We start from the raw sequence: 19,294 nt of genomic DNA on the forward strand, positions 1-19,294 counted from the left end.
TGTTCGTCTTTCATGGCAAACGGAGCAATGAATTGACATGATTTTTTAAGTTGAGATAGTTGGAAGGATGGAGATTAACATAGGCTACCTTTTGTCTCTTCTAACCCCTCCACTTGACAAAAGAGAAAATAACTTGTAGGGAGTCAAAAGGCGTCCCGGGAACACGCAAAGAGCAAGTACCGGGTTCGCCCTCCCTCGATTCGGCCCAAATTACCGAGAGGTTGAAAGGGCCATGGGAGGTGGTGGGTTGTCCCTGTTGTATAACCCCTCCACTTCCCTAAAATGGGGGGTGAAATTTTGTATGGAGCATTCCGCAATCTTCAAGATAGGAAGCTAAAAATTGGAATGGAGATTATTTGTGACAAAAAAAAACTGTGCATCACTCTTTTTTATAATCCGCCTTCAACCCCTTAAAAGAGGAGGTGAAATTTTAAATGGGACTTTTCGCAGTTTTCAAGTTAGGGGTAGGGTCGGGGTAGGGTAGGGATAGTGTAGAGTAGGGATAGGGTCGAGGTAGGGTAGAGATAGGGTAGAGTAGGGGTAGGGTAGTGTAGTAATGTCTACATTGTACTATTAGGCATTTTGTTAACACTTTTAGCTGCAGCTTATGTAATTAATAGGAAAATCAATGTAATTTTTGCATGCTCACTACACAAAAGAAAAAATAATAAACATATGAAGAAATTTGTTTAGTAGGTAGGTAGTTGATAAAGATAAAATTAACCTATTTTTAGTAATTAAAATAAATAAATAAAATTTACTTTTATTTAATAAAAAAAACTGCAAGGTTTTGTAAACAATTTTATGAGGAATATCGCGAAATATTTGCGAAAAACTGATTTTCGTGACCTTTTGACGTTTGTAACTTTTTTAGCCGGCACGATATCGATGTCGATTTTTCACATTTACATAACAACACCGTAATAAAGGTGTATACAAAAATTCAGCTCAGTAGAAATTTTTCCCCAGATAAAACCTAATATTACTGGACTACTAGATAATAAATTGACGATTTGATGATTTGATGATAGAAATGAATAGAGAGATTGACATAATATTATTGTGCCGACCCCACTAATTATGACAAAAAAAAGAGATGATCATCGTTGTGCACGGCAATATGTATAAAAAATATTGAATTTTCTCAATTCTTCTCCGAAAATATTTCAAACTAGCATATGCCCCATGGTTTCACCCGAATAGTTCCCGTTCTTTTGGGAATACGGAGAGGAAATATAGCCTGTGACACTCACAAACAACGCGTCATTCTATTGGTTATAGAATTTTCAAAATCGGTTTAGTTGGTCCTGAGATTACCCCTACTATACCACAAACTTTTCCTCTCAAAAATATTAGTATAGATGACAGAGATGCCATCGGATTTCCTATTCTGTAGAGTGATTTCAGACTAGCGTATTTTTTTGCGCGTATACGGTCGTTTAAGCATACGCGCTTACACGCTTACGCGCTTCAAAAAATCGGACTCGTATATACTTATGCGCCTACATGCGCTTCCAAAAATGAGCTCATGTGAATACGTTTTAGCGTTTTATATTTGCGTTCATATCGCGTATAAAACGCTAGTCTGAAATTGTCCATAGGATTATTAAAATATGATTAAATTCATAACGAGAAACTACAGAATGTCCTGCGTCTTTAAGTTGTAGTGATAAAAAAACAGGCTATTTAAAAAATGCTTGTACATTGTACAGTTAGATAAAATATCCGTTACGTTAAGAGGCCTGTGAAAATACCACTGTTTCCTTAAGCAGGTATAAAACAAGACGAACTACTTGAGTGTTTTATTTTTAGTGTATAATTACACCTGTTTTAGAAAAACTGATTTAAAAATGTTTTTTTTTTTATTAAAGTTGGAAAGTATCAACCGATTGTTAGTCCGATAGCTCATGTTTCAGATATCTGAAGATCCTAATGCTTCTAATGGAGTCCAGTCAACGTATGCAACGAACAAACATCTAAAAAAAAAATATTAAGTTTCAGATTTTACAGTTAATCTAAGCTAAATTTTACCACAATAGCTCTACGTTATAGAGACTAGACTCACGCTGAGACCAGCTTATTAAATAAAGATTTACCCAGTTTGGTTAAAAATTGACTAATATTTTATTAGATAATATAAATGTTAGTAATGTTATGTAGAGTACGGGAATAGCTAAGGCAGCATACGAATCTAGCTGGACATCCTGGCCGATAGATATGCAAAAGGATCTCCTCATAGTCATCAATGTAGCACAAAAGCCTCTGACGATAAGTGCAGGGGGAATGGCGGTCATGTGCATTGAAACTTACAGTCAGGTAAGAATTATTATCAATACGTTAGCAATTTGTAATATCAGACTTAAATAGAGTTTTTGGTAAAGCAGTACTATCTGATGATTACGAGTTTTAGGATAAAATGTCTTCTTTATGTCCTTTCACTCATATAACGACGAGTCATTCGTTACTTTATTTTCATAATTTCAAATTATAGTGGGGCCTAGGACTGAAACAATTTTATACTAGCTGAATCTTTTTAATTTTGCACTGTTGATGATTTTTTTTTTTCCAGGCCCTGTATAATGCATATTCTATCTTTGCCGTCTTGAGCGATATGGTGGATTAGATAAAGAAAATAATTACTATGCCGCTGGGTATAATCACAAGGTACAACAAATAACAATGGATGTAGTGAAATAAAGAGTCGCAGGATCACCTACTACGTTAATAATACTTCATTCAGCGCTAACAAAAACTTTCATTTTATATTATATTTCTTCGATTACTTCGATTGATATAAAGAGTTGTTTTGCTTTAAATGTTGCTAACGGCTTCTATGTTTAAATAAAGTATTTTCTTTTTTCTTTTTTTAATAAAATATGTTTTTTCATTTCAAAGAATTCATGTAAACTACCCGTTATATTTTCAAAATACTCTATTTTTAGTTTCATTACATTATTATTTTTATATTTACGAAACGCCCATTTTATTTCTTAATTAAAATAAGTGCCTAAATGTTTATGTACCTAACATACCTACTCCATATTAATATTATAAATGTGAAAGTGTGTGTCTATTTGTTTGTTCGTCTTTCATGGCAAACGGAGCAATGAATTGACATGATTTTTTAAGTTGAGATAGTTGGAAGGATGGAGATTAACATAGGCTACCTTTTGTCTCTTCTAACCCCTCCACTTGACAAAAGAGAAAATAACTTGTAGGGAGTCAAAAGGCGTCCCGGGAACACGCAAAGAGCAAGTACCGGGTTCGCCCTCCCTCGATTCGGCCCAAATTACCGAGAGGTTGAAAGGGCCATGGGAGGTGGTGGGTTGTCCCTGTTGTATAACCCCTCCACTTCCCTAAAATGGGGGGTGAAATTTTGTATGGAGCATTCCGCAATCTTCAAGATAGGAAGCTAAAAATTGGAATGGAGATTATTTGTGACAAAAAAAAACTGTGCATCACTCTTTTTTATAATCCGCCCTCAACCCCTTAAAAGAGGAGGTGAAATTTTAAATGGGACTTTTCGCAGTTTTCAAGTTAGGGGTAGGGTCGGGGTAGGGTAGGGATAGTGTAGAGTAGGGATAGGGTCGAGGTAGGGTAGAGATAGGGTAGAGTAGGGGTAGGGTAGGGATATGGTAGGGGTAGTGTGGGAGTAGCGAAGGGTAGAAAAGAAGCGCACATTAGTCAAAGCGAAGCTTGATCGGTTCCGCTAGTCATTGATAAAATTGAAAATAATAGGATTAAGTACTCTGTACCTACTCTTAAATCTATGGACATCTATGGGAATGAAATTGCGGAATTCTTTTTTAGTTATTCGTTATTAAATTTTTTGTCCAGGTTTGGCTGATGGTAGGCTTCAGCCGTGGCTATTTACCACCCTACCGACAAAGACGTACCGCCAAGCGATTTAGCGTTCCGGTACGATGTCGTGTATAAACCGAAAGAGGTGTGGATTGTCATCCTACTCCTAACAAGTTAGCCCGCTTCCATCTTAGATTGCATCATCACTAACCATCAGGTGAAATTGTAGTCAAGGGCTAACTTGTACAGAATAAAAAAAAGCCTCAAGTTGATGGACACAGATCAGTGCTTTGTAGGAAGTCGTCTGCTGACTCCGTTTTTCTTTGTACAGGATGCAGAAAAATGCTAAACGTTTATGGGACCTTTCGGACAGCGCCATCTATTGGACTGAGTACATAGCACGACATAGGAACGCGCCGGTGGCGTTGCCTTCCACGAAGAGGACGTGGTTCGAGAGGACGCTACTAGATGTCTACATTGTACTATTAGGCATTTTGTTAACACTTTTAGCTGCAGCTTATGTAATTAATAGGAAAATCAATGTAATTTTTGCATGCTCACTACACAAAAGAAAAAATAATAAACATATGAAGAAATTTGTTTAGTAGGTAGGTAGTTGATAAAGATAAAATTAACCTATTTTTAGTAATTAAAATAAATAAATAAAATTTACTTTTATTTAATAAAAAAAACTGCAAGGTTTTGTAAACAATTTTATGAGGAATATCGCGAAATATTTGCGAAAAACTGATTTTCGTGACCTTTTGACGTTTGTAACTTTTTTAGCCGGCACGATATCGATGTCGATTTTTCACATTTACATAACAACACCGTAATAAAGGTGTATACAAAAATTCAGCTCAGTAGAAATTTTTCCCCAGATAAAACCTAATATTACTGGACTACTAGATAATAAATTGACGATTTGATGATTTGATGATAGAAATGAATAGAGAGATTGACATAATATTATTGTGCCGACCCCACTAATTATGACAAAAAAAAGAGATGATCATCGTTGTGCACGGCAATATGTATAAAAAATATTGAATTTTCTCAATTCTTCTCCGAAAATATTTCAAACTAGCATATGCCCCATGGTTTCACCCGAATAGTTCCCGTTCTTTTGGGAATACGGAGAGGAAATATAGCCTGTGACACTCACAAACAACGCGTCATTCTATTGGTTATAGAATTTTCAAAATCGGTTTAGTTGGTCCTGAGATTACCCCTACTATACCACAAACTTTTCCTCTCAAAAATATTAGTATAGATGACAGAGATGCCATCGGATTTCCTATTCTGTAGAGTGATTTCAGACTAGCGTATTTTTTTGCGCGTATACGGTCGTTTAAGCATACGCGCTTACACGCTTACGCGCTTCAAAAAATCGGACTCGTATATACTTATGCGCCTACATGCGCTTCCAAAAATGAGCTCATGTGAATACGTTTTAGCGTTTTATATTTGCGTTCATATCGCGTATAAAACGCTAGTCTGAAATTGTCCATAGGATTATTAAAATATGATTAAATTCATAACGAGAAACTACAGAATGTCCTGCGTCTTTAAGTTGTAGTGATAAAAAAACAGGCTATTTAAAAAATGCTTGTACATTGTACAGTTAGATAAAATATCCGTTACGTTAAGAGGCCTGTGAAAATACCACTGTTTCCTTAAGCAGGTATAAAACAAGACGAACTACTTGAGTGTTTTATTTTTAGTGTATTATTACACCTGTTTTAGAAAAACTGATTTAAAAATGTTTCTTTTTTTATTAAAGTTGGAAAGTATCAAGCGATTGTTAGTCCGATAGCTCATGTTTCAGATATCTGAAGATCCTAATGCTTCTGATGGAGTCCAGTCAACGTATGCAACGAACAAACATCTAAAAAAAAATATTAAGTTTCAGATTTTACAGTTAATCTAAGCTAAATTTTACCACAATAGCTCTACGTTATAGAGACTAGACTCACGCTGAGACCAGCTTATTAAATAAAGATTTACCCAGTTTGGTTAATTTTTCAGAACGACAACCATAAGAATGCCACTGGTTGAGACGTTATAAGTTCGATCCGTGCCCACTGGATACACAGGCTTTACAAAAACCCTCTCTAACATAGTCTTTCCCATTAATTTAAGGGAAACGAGAATATAATATTTAGAAATAACATAATTCAGTTGTTTCACTAAAACCTAAGAAACAAAAGGAATTAGCACGTGAAACAAAGTGAGCATCTGATAGTTTAATAAAACAATTAGTAGATAACTTTATGTATCTAACATGTCACTTATGTCTTCGTCTATATTTGTACCACCTCCCCATGCGGACGCTTGATCAACTCACAATTTTCTCATACATATTTAGTTAAAGGCAGACTGTCGACGAGTTTGACCGTCACCTTGCGCGAGTGATCAATGTAGCCGTGCGAACATTGACCCTACATTACAACATGGCTCATCAGAAGCTTTTACTCTTATTGGTTCTCGCAACTGTGATATTGCAGCTTTCTCACAATGTTGAAGCGATTAATATTCTCGCTATCGTTTCTGTGCCGTTAAAAAGCCATTATATGGCTTTACAAATGTTGTTTCGCGAGTTAGCCATAAGAGGACATTCAGTCACTGTTATGAACAATTATCCTGATGTGAATGCTACACAGAATTTGAAGTTTATAGATCTAGCAGCGAGCCGTGAAATGGCTCACTTTCCTCCGATGACTGAATTTGAAGTTAACGTTCTTTCTCAAAAACTGTCCAATTTTATAAAGCATTTCACTATGGGTGTTCAGCGTGCGAAAGATGATTGTGAAAATTTATTATTGAACGAGAATGTGAAACAGTTTCGGGCTAAAGGAGAGAAATTTGATGTGATATTTGTTGAACAGTTTATGAGTGACTGCGGATTAATGCTCGCTGCTATGTACGACGCACCTATTATCGGCATAACATCTCACACTTTACTCCCATGGGCTTACCAGAGACTGGGAATACCGTTTGATTTTAGTTCAGATGCTTATTACTTCAGTGATGCGGGTACTAATCCTAATATTTTCTACAAACTGGAATCTTTCTTATACAACTTGTATATGAAAGCATACGGAGAGTTTAGCGTTCATCAAAACATTTACAAAACTTTTGATAAGTATGTACCAAATAATCAGTTGGATATAGCGAAGATAGCGAAGGAAAAAATGAAGATGATGTTTGTTTATCAGCACCATTCGATCACAGGGGCTCGTCTGCTAGCACCTAGCCTGCTGGAAATAGCTGGGATTCATATCCGAAAACCAAAACCGGTGCCAAAAGTAAGTTTGATATACATATATAACTATCATGATATACCTAATTACGAATACAAAAAGGTTTTGATAGCCTGTTTTCATAGTGTTCCTTCAGTTTTCTTATATTTCCATTAAGTATACCAATTAGTTTTTGTAAGGTTACGACTGCATTGTAATTTTATTAGGTAATTCACGCTAAATAATACAAAAAACCTAATTATATATGTCGCCGTGGAGGTTTAACTAACCGAAAAAAGAAACTCTCTATAAGTATTATAAGTTCGATGTTGAGATTTTGCTGACCGTTACGACAGCTAAATCTCAACATCGAACTTAAAGAGTTTCTTGCTGTCACCTGTAATCATTACTTGAGAGTAATTAAATCAAAACAGAACACTATTTTGATTGCAAACTCATTAGATTACTAGATAATAAGTCGAATCGCAGTAGCTAAAGAGTAAACATGATAATTATTAGGTTTTAGGATATAACTTTTTCAGTGAGTCAAGTTACATATATACCTAAATTCATTAATGAAATACTTCATATCCAATCTAGGAAGTAGCAGGTAGGTACTCTGGGCATTTTAGTTTGTCGTGTATACACACATTAAAAAGATGAGACACACAAGAAAAAATATTGCCTTCCAACAATCTTCAATCATTACACAGCACATTTGTTAGGGTCAGTGATAATTACGTAATTGTAATTCTTTATTTTTTCCTTATTCCTACGTATACATTTACAGGAAAATTATGATATCGATTATTTCTATGAACCCATAGGAATGTAGGGTTTTTTATTTTACATATATTATATTAATAGCATTCTGAATGCGTTATAAATTTTAATGTAACGGAAAGCATAGGTATTTTTTTTGGATCTATAAACCTACGCTGCCTTGATCTGATCAACTGACCTTTGTCCAAATTGCATGAATCGCTTAGTAACATATAGAGGACAATAATAAAACACTTTATTTTTTTATACTAGCGGTTTTCCGCGACTTCATCCGCGAGGTAATTAGTCCAGCGGACGGGGATCGAACCACCACCACCATCAGTGAAGAGTCCAGCCCCTTTACCACTGAGCTGTTGAGGCTTTTAAAGTATTATATCCGAAATGTTAAACAGTACTTTGAACTTCCCCAATATAAACGATAATGAAACGCATTCTATTGTATGATGTTATTAAATACGAAGTTTACAATTACAGTAGAACCCGTTTAATACGATTTCGTAGGGATCCAGCTAAAAACGCATCTTAGACGGGAAATCGTATTATACAGGATATGGGTGGGGGATAGTGAAAAATATACTAATGTAAACAGACATAGTTATAAAAATTGATGTATTGGGTGTAAAGACTAACCTAATTAGGCTACTTAAAGTAATCACTTATTCTGGTATGACAAAAAGATTTTGATGCATTAGCAATTACGAAATTGCTCTTGTCTTCAAAACTTTCAGTTTATAATCGCATCATGTCAAGGGTCGTTTGCTGTCAGGGTCTTTTAGTTGTTTAAGTAATCACGTATTAGTCTTGTCCTGCAACCTTGTTTAAGGAACTTTATGATGTCCTAATCTATCTGTTGTAATTTATTTGTTTGCACGCGTGTGACATGTAGGCGTATTAAACGGGATGACGAATGGTATTAAGCGTTAGGAAATGTATGAAAACATGTCTTAAGTTGTAGAGACTGGCATAAAGTGACGTATTATGCGAGAAATTGTTTTAAGCGTGATCGTCTTACTAATATAACAAAAGAATGACAAATATGAGAATGTGTCGACAGAATCTGTCCCGTAAACATAGTGGCGTCAAAACGAAATAGATTGATACGCTTAATAAATCATGATAATAAATAACTACTGAATCAAGCTAGTTAGATATAAAATATCGACGCACTTGAAGTACTTGCGGAAGTAAAAATACTGTAATTTCAACATTGAAATCGAACAAACAAATCTTTCATTTTAAAACTCTATGAACATTAGTTTTCGACAGATTAATAGCGTCTAGCATTTCCAAACTTGTTTATATTATCGAGTTCCTTAAAGTTCGAAACTCGAACAAAGAAATTACTTACAAAGTTAGCTTTCGGTGTTCAGTAATTAAAAAATGAAGACACTTTTATTTTTGACAAAAAAATTCAAGTACTAAAACATAGTTTTTGTAAATATAATACTTAATATGTGTCCCGTAATTAATGGATAATACGCAAATAGTTATTACAACACATTAAGTATCTAAAATTAATTTGAATAGTTTTCCAAAAATCTTTAGGGTGACCAAGTTATTTTTTTTTTTCGGATTTTTCAAAATTTTCTTTCTTGAATTAGTTTATTCAATGCTGTAGGTGCTGTAATTAAAATTTTGAAGATCTGATTTTTGTAATACATTGCGAATAAAATTATCAATATACTTTAATACTACATTTATAAATAATGTTTTATTTGTTTTGTAGAAGAAGCTTTGAATGCAATAATTATTTTTCTTTCATTAAGATGACCCGATTTAAAAAAATGTCCTGTAAAAAAGTTTATAACTTGGTCACCCTAGGGATTTTGGAAACTATTCAATTTAGTTTTAGATAATTAGGTGGTGTATTTGCATATTAAACATTAATTACGGGACAACCCTGTATATTTTTTTTTCGCTTATTCCCTAAAATGCGTACTAAGTATACTTTATTTGAGCGTACTATAATATTTTATTATAGCTTAACCTGAAAAATACTACATTTATCTCAAAAAAGGTTGGCAACCCTACAGTATAACTACACATTACATGTGCCAATTAATAGTTTTATGCCGCATGGCACAGTGGGTAGCCTGTTTTCTGCATGGAAGTGGGTTCGATTCAACTGGAAAATATTTGTTTGATGAGCATGGGTGTTTTCTAGTGTTTGGATGTATTTATTCATAAAACATGTAGTTCATAGATATATTTGAAAAAAAAATTCAACCGACTTCCACACACTCAGTAGGTATGCTAACACTAAAAATAAAGAAATGAAAATTGTGCTTGGGTAAAATGCCTAGCCGTAGTCACGGTCGGAGGCCCTACCACACACCCCCATCCGAAGGCCGATGTATAATAAAGTGCGCGGCCAGAGGCTGCGCATTTTATGTGCTTGGGTAAAATGCCGAGCCGTATTGTATAAAATTCATTATTAACAGACATCTACCAACTTTAGACCACCTTTCTGCTATTTTTCAAGTTTGTAAGATCAAGCTTTTTATTCAAAAAACATTGCCAGTTATAACAATTGTAGCATAATTACTTAAGGAAAATATTGTATGATTATTATTATTATTATACCAATTGTCGCAATATATTATGTTCTATTATAATTCACAGGATATAGAAAAGTTTATAAACAGCGCAACACATGGTGTGGTGTACGTCAGTTTCGGCTCTAATTTGAAGGCGAGCACTATGTCCTCTCAGAAGTTGCAGCACTTTATGGATGCCTTTCGGAAGATCCCACAGAAGGTCCTCTGGAAAATGGAGAATAGCTCTCTTACAGCTGGCAATGACAATGTGCTAGCTGATGACTGGTTCCCTCAACTAGACATTCTATGTATGTATTTTTTCCTAAATTAAGTTACTAAGTTCTTTTATTAACAAATTAATGATTAACCGATAACTGCGACCTGATATTAAGGATATACTATACTAAATCAAGATGCTAAATGGAATAGAATAGGTGTACTCTGACCAAAGTTCTGATGTCTTCTGATGTTAAGAACTTCAAACGTCCAAGCAAACGCCATATTTTTTATTCCTTCAGAGTTAGCGCAATACAATCTTAAATTACATTATGTAACTTCAGGTGAGCGGTGAACACAATCATGCGGTAAATTTTCAATGATAACAAAAAGCATAGATTTTTAAAACAGGAATAGTTATGCATAATGATATTAGTAAGTGGTACTTTCTTCAACCCGGGGTAAAGAAAGCAGAGGCTGTAATTATCAAAGCGCACATTTATGTCATACATATAACAAACAAAAAATATAATATGCAGAACATATGTTTATAACATATTTTTTGCTCGTAAAGAATTTATAGTAATGTGAAATGTGCGAGTTTTTTTTTTAATAGTAAAACGCACTGTTTATCAAGATGCTCCGTTTAAAAACGAACAATATTTTTTAAAATTTTATATGACAATGAGCTCTTGTTCATCGTCATCATCATCATCATTATGATGGGCGTCCAACTGCTTGACATACGCCTCTTGCATGGACTTTCAAACAAAACGGTCTCGAGCCTCCAGCATCCAGCGGCTCTCTGCAACCCGCGTGATATCTTCGGTCCACCTAGTGTGAGGTCGACCAACAGTGCGCTTTCCGGTACAGGGTCGCCATTCCAGCACCTTGGGACGCCAACGAGCTCTTGTTACTGTTGCTTAATTAATTCGACAATCACTTTATTATTTAATAATAAACTGAGATAGTCACATTGTCCAACATATTGCTTGGTACTTTATCACACGCTCAGAATTTGTCAATCCCTGCTACTCCTGCATCAAAATCTGAAATGGTATTTTAAAGTTCTCTTATACAACATCTCATTATAGAGCTCACTGTAAATTCTCTATTAAGAGCCAACAATGTAACGGCTATCCTATATAGACCGCTACAGTTTAGTACGGAAGTGATTGAGGCGGAAACTAGATCGCTTAGCCACTTGGTTGAACCTTGTACGGCCATCACCTGGAGTTAGTTTACGCCTCAGTTGACAAGGTTGAGGTTAAGATGAGTATTATCTAATTCTGAAGCTGCCTCCGGCCATAACTCTTGTTTAAAATTATTGTTGGACTTCCTACTAGCGAACTACGCATCTTTCGATCATCTGTGAAAACGAAGCTACGAGTATATTATGGTTGAAATACGAGTATGTCACTAGAATAACCAAACCATCGCCAAAATCATAATTAAAAATAAATTGCTGTTATTGTGTAAACTGCGTCTTGCTTATACAAAAACTAAACGGCTTGACTGATTAGATTTTTTTAATTCATGTGCTCGAGAAACCAATGTGGCAATATACGAAAATTACCACATAGATTTTCTTTGTACTCTTATATCGGGTATCGGTATCGGTCTTGGACATCAGCAAACTATTTCATTTAATTTGATACCGCCAGAAATAATCAAGAATGGTGGACAAACTTGGGCAAAGAAATAGACAATTCAAGTCAGACTTCGCGATTGTTGTAACTTATCGCGATTTGTGCAGTCTAGGTATGAGAAAAAATTACAGTTATAGAGTTTATTGATAGCTTAATTATATTATTATTTATACTTGATAACTTAATGACAGTTATTACATTATATATATACACTTCGTCGGTGACACGAACGCATAAGATTTCACCGACACTTTGACCCACCCAAAAAGTGTCATTGGGCGCGTGCCTCTTTCATGAGCATGTCGTTGACGAGAACCCATAATGCTTCTCACCATCGAATACGTTTGCACGCCTGAAGCGCTAACAGCAGGACATTCGATAAAACTGATCGTTTGTTGGTGTGCATGATGTCATACAGATGACATAGATATACTTATAGATAGTGAGTGACTAGCATAAGATTTTCCCCTACCAAAATGTGCCCAACGCGGCTTTGTTTTTTTTTAATAACATTAATAATTTATTTTGATTCCAGGTCACTCTAACGTCCTAGCATTCGTATCACACGGTGGTATGCTGAGTTTTTCCGAGGCGGCGCATTGTGGCAAGCCGCTCATTACGATACCCTTCTTCGGAGACCAGTTCTCCAACTCGGCGGCCGCGAGGGAAAGCGGTCTGGGCATTACCATGTACTTCCAAGACATTACTGCTGATACTTTGTCCGAGGCGATACGACAGTTAACATCACCAAAGTAAGTATGTTTTGGAGAAATTGTCAACATACTAACTCGCGCATTTGTAATTATGTATTCCGTGACTAAGCTACTTACGTTAATTAACGTAGGTCCTTAAGTTAATTACATAAGTAATAATGATAGGCTAATTATCGTTGACTTTGTATTTGTTGACAAAAGGATTAGATATTAGGGAAAAATAAATATAATTTTTATAATTAATAAGCATAATATTTTTTTTATGCTTAATAATAGGCTTGCGCTTGACTAAAATTATGCCTGATAGAGAGCAACGATGATGTCTAGATGACACACTTGAAGGTATTTAAATTGTATGTGGCAGGAAACACATTAGACGCAGGAAAGGCATTCCATACATTGGTTACTTGGATTAGAAACGAGTAAAATATTTTTTAAAAAACTGTAAAAGATGAAATTCTATAATATTTAATTGTTTTAGGATGCAAGAAAATGCTAAACGTGTATCAAAACTGTGGCACGATCGACCTCAAAACGTGATGGATAGCGCCATCTATTGGACGGAGTATGTGGCACGACACGGGGACGCGCCGGCTGCTTTGCCTTCCACGAGGAGGACGTGGTTCGAGAGTACGCTACTAGATGTCTATAGTGTATTGTTAGGCGTTTTGTTAGCAATTTTGTTTGTAGTTTACTTAATTATTAGCAAAGTAATATTAATATTAGCAAGTGTGTTAAAATTATTCTCAAATGGTAAATCGAATTGTACAGATAATAAAAAGAATGCGTAGAGGTCGGTTTCCGTCTTATATGGAAAATCGACATGTTGAAACATTATCCAAATATTATTACGGTGTGCATGGTCAGGGTTAGAAAAGTAATTATAATTTTAAATCATCTATTTATTATTGGTAGGAATACCTACCTAATACCCTAAGGATGATCTCAAAATCTAGCCAATCTCAATTTTAAAAGATTGTTTTCTTTAAAAATGTACTTACCGATTAGGTATATCCTGTATAAGGTTGTTTAAAAAAATATAAAATTACATTTACCTACGCACAATTGTACATGACTGTTTTCAACTGTACTTATAAATGTCAGGCTAGATTATATTGGATAATTACTCGATTATTTATTCTTTACAAGTTAGCCCTTGAATACAATCTCACCAGATGGTAAGTGATGGTGCAATCTAAGATGGAAGCGGGCTAACTTGTTAGGAGACGGATGGAAATCCACACCCCTTTCGATTTCTACACGACATCATACCGGAACGCTAAATCGCTTGGCGGTATGTCTTGGTCGGTAGGGTGGTAACTAGCCACGGCCGAAGCCTCCCATGAGCCAGACCTGGATTAATTAAAAAAACCTCAATCGGCCCAGCCGGGGATCGAACCCAGGACCTCCGTCTTTTAAATCCACCGCGCATCTGCCTCCGATTTCGGAGGGTGTGGGTTCGAATCCGGTCCGGGGCATGCACCTCCAACTTTTCAGTTGTGTGCATTTTAAGAAATTAAATATCACGTGTCTCAATCGGTGAAGGAAAACATCGTGAGGAAACCTGCATACCAGAGAATTTCTTAATTCTCTGCGTGTGTGCAATCTGCCAATCCGCATTGGGCCAGCGTGTTGGACTATTGGCCTAACCCCTATCATTCTGAGAGGAGACTCGAGCTCAGCAGTGAGCCGTATATGGGTTGATAACGACGACGCATACCACTGCGCCACGCCAGGCCGTATACATATTTTGTCATTATTTACCTACTAATTTGACTACATGGAGGTACATAATATTTAACTTTTAAGTAAGTAGGTATAATAATGCTTAATAATTAATACTAATTCTAAGCGCATTAATAATTAATTAAGTACGTAACTACCTAATCACTTAATTAGTATTAAGTGCACGTTGATACGAATTCAGTCTTACAGAGATTATTGGAGAGTATCTACCACCTAGTAGCTACAGGAAGCTCTAATTAAAGTGTTAATTATTTCCATTTGTTTTATTATATTAATTACCTGCTTAGATCAATTAAGATTTTCTTATTTTTCTAAATTAGTTTTTAATTGTTAGGGTTTTGCCGTGGCTATAGTTACCACCTTACCGGCAAAGATGTATGGTCTAGCAACTTACTCGTATGTCAGCCACTGACGATCAAGTAAGCTCACATGTCTACAGCGCTAGCGGTTTAACATCAGAGGTAAAATGATACGATCAATTTTATCGGCTGTCAAGTCCATTTAAGATTATTAATTTCATCAGAAAATTAGGTAATTAACAAGTACCACATATTATTATTTTTTATATGAAAATACTTATTTATACCGTTTCCAATGTAAAAGTCAACCTTGTTATTGTATTGTTGTATAGATCTACATTGGTATTTTCTGGGTCTCGTTTGTTATCAGACCTTCAATGATTTCTCGATAATATGGGATCAAGGATCGAATAAATTGTCGATTTAATGTAATATGATTAATGTTTATAATAATGAACTTGCGTATTTTCTAAGCACATTATGATAAGAAGATACATTATAAAGAATATTGATTCGACGTTTTCTTAATGATCTACCATTTAGTATGTTATTAGTGAATCATTATATCAGCCGATGGACGTCCACTGCAGGACATACGCCTTTTGTAGGTACTTCCAAACATCACTATCCTGAGGCGCCTGGATCCAGCGAATCCCTGCGATTCTCTTGATATCATCAGTCCATCTGGTGATGGGTGTCACCAGCGTAGCGTTTTCTTTCACTGCGTTTTCATTTGCATTTTGCGCTTATTTTTTCTTTTTCCTTATTAGTATTAAACTATAAGGGCCTCATAAAAAGGCACACAGCGTTCGATGGAACGAGCTATGTTCAGAATGTCTATATCCGTGATTGAATCAATCAAAAATGAGGTGATCCGAAGAAGAACCAAAGTCACGAGTCGCGAAGCTGAAGTGGCATTGGGCGGGGCTCATATTATTTCGAAGAGCCGATGTACGTTGGGTTTCCAAGGTGCTGGAATATAAAATATCAAAAATAATTTTGCTCGTTAAATTCAACTTAGTACTGCAATGGTAAATATTTTTAGGGTTCCGTAGTTCACAAGGAACCCTTATACTTTCGCCATGTCCGTCTGTCTGTCAATCCGTCCGCGGCTTAGCGCAGGAACTATTACTATTAGAAAGCTATAACTTATTATAAAATATAATAATAAAATATAATAATATATATTTTTTTATTAAAGAGAGTAAACATTTTATAAAGCTTACGTTATACTTAGCTATGTAGAAGTAAATAATAATAGACAATAGCATACAATTCCAACTACCCTACAATATTACGTGGATTTTTTATTAAAGTGTTTTACACTTAAGAAAATGGCTTTCCATTCACTTTGTGTGATTAAAAGGATCACATTACGCACCGATGCATTTTGTGTTCGCTCTTTAGAAAAGTTCATCATTCTACTTCATAATAATGGGAATCTATATGGGAACTGAATAATGAGTTTTATTAATTTTCCTCGTTAGTATCTTTTAGGTTTAAGTATGTTTGTTTATTTATTTATTAGCACACACTTTTTTATTCAGTTTTTATAGAGAACATTTGCCATATTTTTTTTCAATACGATCAACATTCCTATTCGTCTCCAATTAGTCGGAAAATAACAGTATATATATAGTCCACCGGACGGGGATTGAACCTATGACTTCTTGGTGTAAGTCTGGCCCCTTTACCATTGAGTTATTGAGGCTTATCATTCATAAATCATTGGACCTATTTTTATTAAGTTTTTGTGTAAATTCTTAAGTATGCAGGTTTCCTCACGATGTTTTTCCTTCACCGTTTGAGACACGTGATATTTAATTTCATAAAATGCACACAACTGAAAAGTTGGAGGCACATGCCCTGGACCGGATTAAGTAAATAATACATATTAATTAATTAAAAAATAAATCGCTCGGTACCACGTATAGAATAAGCTTCTTTATGGTTCGCTGTGTTTAATAAAATATTTTTATTGAAATATACCTTACAAATATCCTTAATATATTAAAAAAAAAAAAAATTTTTTTTTTAAATATTTTTATTGAAATATACCTTACAAATATTCTTAATATATTTGAAGTAGGGACAGCGTATTTTCACACGCTGATTCACATTCAGTCAAGTAACAAGCACTCACACGTTGACCTTTACTAGACGTGTTATCTTCCGGGTTTCTGCCCTGTTAGTGTTCGCAGTCATTTCTTTTAGCCTTCTACGAGTACTATTAATGTACATCATATCTGGCGGGATGACCGGTGTGTGGCTATTTTTTATTATTTTTATTATCAACCCATGTTCTGCTCACTGCTTAGTTCGAGTCTCCTCTCAGAATGAGAGGGGTTAGGCCAAATAGTCCATCACGCTGGCCCAATGCGGATTGGCAAATTTCACACACTCAGAGAATTAAATAAATTATATGGTATGCAGGTTTCCTCACGATGTTTTTCCTTCACCGTTTGAGACACGTGAGATTTAATTTCTTAGAATGCACACAACTGAAAAGTTGGAGGTACATGCCCTGGACCGGATTCGAACCCACATCCTCCGGAATTGGATGCAGAGGTCACTAGGCAATAGAAATAGAGTCACGCGACTCTAGATACTAAGTATCTACAGTTACAGTTCTTACAGAAGGGTAAATGATTATAACCGTTGTAATTATTTGTAACCATAACATTTTATTAATATAAATAAAAAATTAAGTTCAAGAAATGAAATTCTGTAGAATTTGCACGTAAGGGCGAAATATTGTATTTACTTTTAAATTGTTGACATCGTGTCCACATGTTTTGGTGTAAATAAATAATAATTTGAAATTTGAATTTGATAATTAAAAAGAGTTACTGCTGAGTTTCTTGCCGGCTCTTCTCAGCAGGTCCTGCCTTCCGAACAGTCCGTAAAGTTACTAGTCACAAAGTCCTTGTAAACAACCTACGAAATTGAAATTTATACGCTATTTTTAAAGCCGCGTTACGATTTCTGTGGAGGATTGAAATGTTCAGCCTATACAATCATCATGAATAGTTTCGACCGACCTTGAATATTCACCCGGTGAGCGATATCAGTAATGTGCATTTTTAAAAATTAAATATAATGTGTCTCAAACGGTGAAGGAAAACATCGTGAGGAAACCTGCATACTTGAGAATTTTCTTAATTCTCTAAGTGTGTGAAGTTTACCAAAATTGGCTAATAGTCCATTAGCCTAACCAGTGGCGTGCACTTCATAGATGCAAAAAGGCACTGTCTACCCAAAGGATTCTATACAAACCTATGTTGGACCATATAATACATAGTTGGACAAGGAACTTTGTAATTGTTTACTTACAGTGCATACCCTTGTTTAAAACTTTATGCTCGCCACTGGGCCTAACAATTATGAGAGGAGTAACTAACTCTGTAACTCGTGCTCAACAGTTAGCCGAATATGGGTTGCTAATTATGAGCGACGTCAACATCCAGATAACTGATGTCCATTATGACTCTTACCATGTTGACCTTTGCTATATGAGACGCCTCGCCTTCCGGGTTTGTGCCCTTTCTACCTTGATAGCTACTTGATGTATTTGGGCAATTTTTGACGAGTTGTGTATTTTTATTCGTATCACTTGTAGTCTGTAGTGTAATATTAAAGAGAGAATCCTAAATTATTCCTAACTAGCGGACGCCCGCGACTTCGTCCGCGTAAATTTCGATGTCACCTTTACTACTACCCCTACCCTACCCTACCCCTACCTTAACCTACCCCTACCTCTACCCTACTCTACCCTACCCCTACCCTACCACTACCCCAACCCTAACCCTAACCTACCCAACCTCTACCCCTACCCCCACCCTACCCCTACCCTAAACCTATCCTACCCCCATCCTACCCCTACCCTCCCCGTACCCGATCCCTTTCTTACCCCTATCCCACCCGTTCCCCTATCTCACGCCTATCCTACCCCTACCCTACCACTTCCCTATCCTACCCGTACCTCTATCCTACCACTACCCTACCTCTACCCCTACCCTACCACTACCCTACCCCGGCCCTACCCCTACCCTACCCCTACACAACCCGTACGCTTCCCTACCCGTACCCTACCCTACCCTATAACTTCTCTATCTTACTCCTACCCTTAGCAAATCGGTCCAGTCCTTCGAGAGTGGTAGTATAACCAAGGGAAATAGAGACTTCTATGCTAATAATATAAAGAGGTAAAGTTCGTGTGGTCGTAGGAGGTAATCTCTAGATCTACTGGACCGATTTGGAAAATTGTTATATCAATAGAAAGCTACGTTATTTGCAATTGTCATAGGC

General features: G+C 35.9%; 1 protein-coding gene across 1 annotated transcript; it reads left to right on the plus strand.

Moving 5' to 3' along the window:
* The first annotated feature begins 6,163 nt into the window (after positions 1-6,163).
* On the plus strand, positions 6,164-13,733 carry LOC112048445 (UDP-glucosyltransferase 2). The gene is made up of 4 exons (XM_024085976.2): positions 6,164-7,109; positions 10,449-10,671; positions 12,764-12,980; positions 13,423-13,733. The coding sequence occupies exons 1-4, from the start codon at positions 6,255-6,257 to the stop codon at positions 13,730-13,732; spliced, it is 1,605 nt and encodes a 534-aa protein (XP_023941744.2). The 5' UTR covers positions 6,164-6,254; the 3' UTR covers position 13,733.
* The last annotated feature ends 5,561 nt before the right edge of the window (positions 13,734-19,294 follow it).

The sequence above is a fragment of the Bicyclus anynana genome, chromosome 5 (assembly GCF_947172395.1).
Source record: "Bicyclus anynana chromosome 5, ilBicAnyn1.1, whole genome shotgun sequence".
Lineage (NCBI taxonomy): Eukaryota > Metazoa > Arthropoda > Insecta > Lepidoptera > Nymphalidae > Bicyclus > Bicyclus anynana.

Bases quoted from the DNA above. Each gene is read 5' to 3' on its own strand.
- LOC112048445 (XM_024085976.2), top strand. From the start codon at position 6,255: ATGGCTCATCAGAAGCTTTTACTCTTATTGGTTCTCGCAACTGTGATA. The intron at 7,110-10,448 runs GTAAGTTTGATA...TATAATTCACAG, and splicing joins AACCAAAACCGGTGCCAAAA to GATATAGAAAAGTTTATAAA. The intron at 10,672-12,763 runs GTATGTATTTTT...TTTTGATTCCAG, and splicing joins CCCTCAACTAGACATTCTAT to GTCACTCTAACGTCCTAGCA.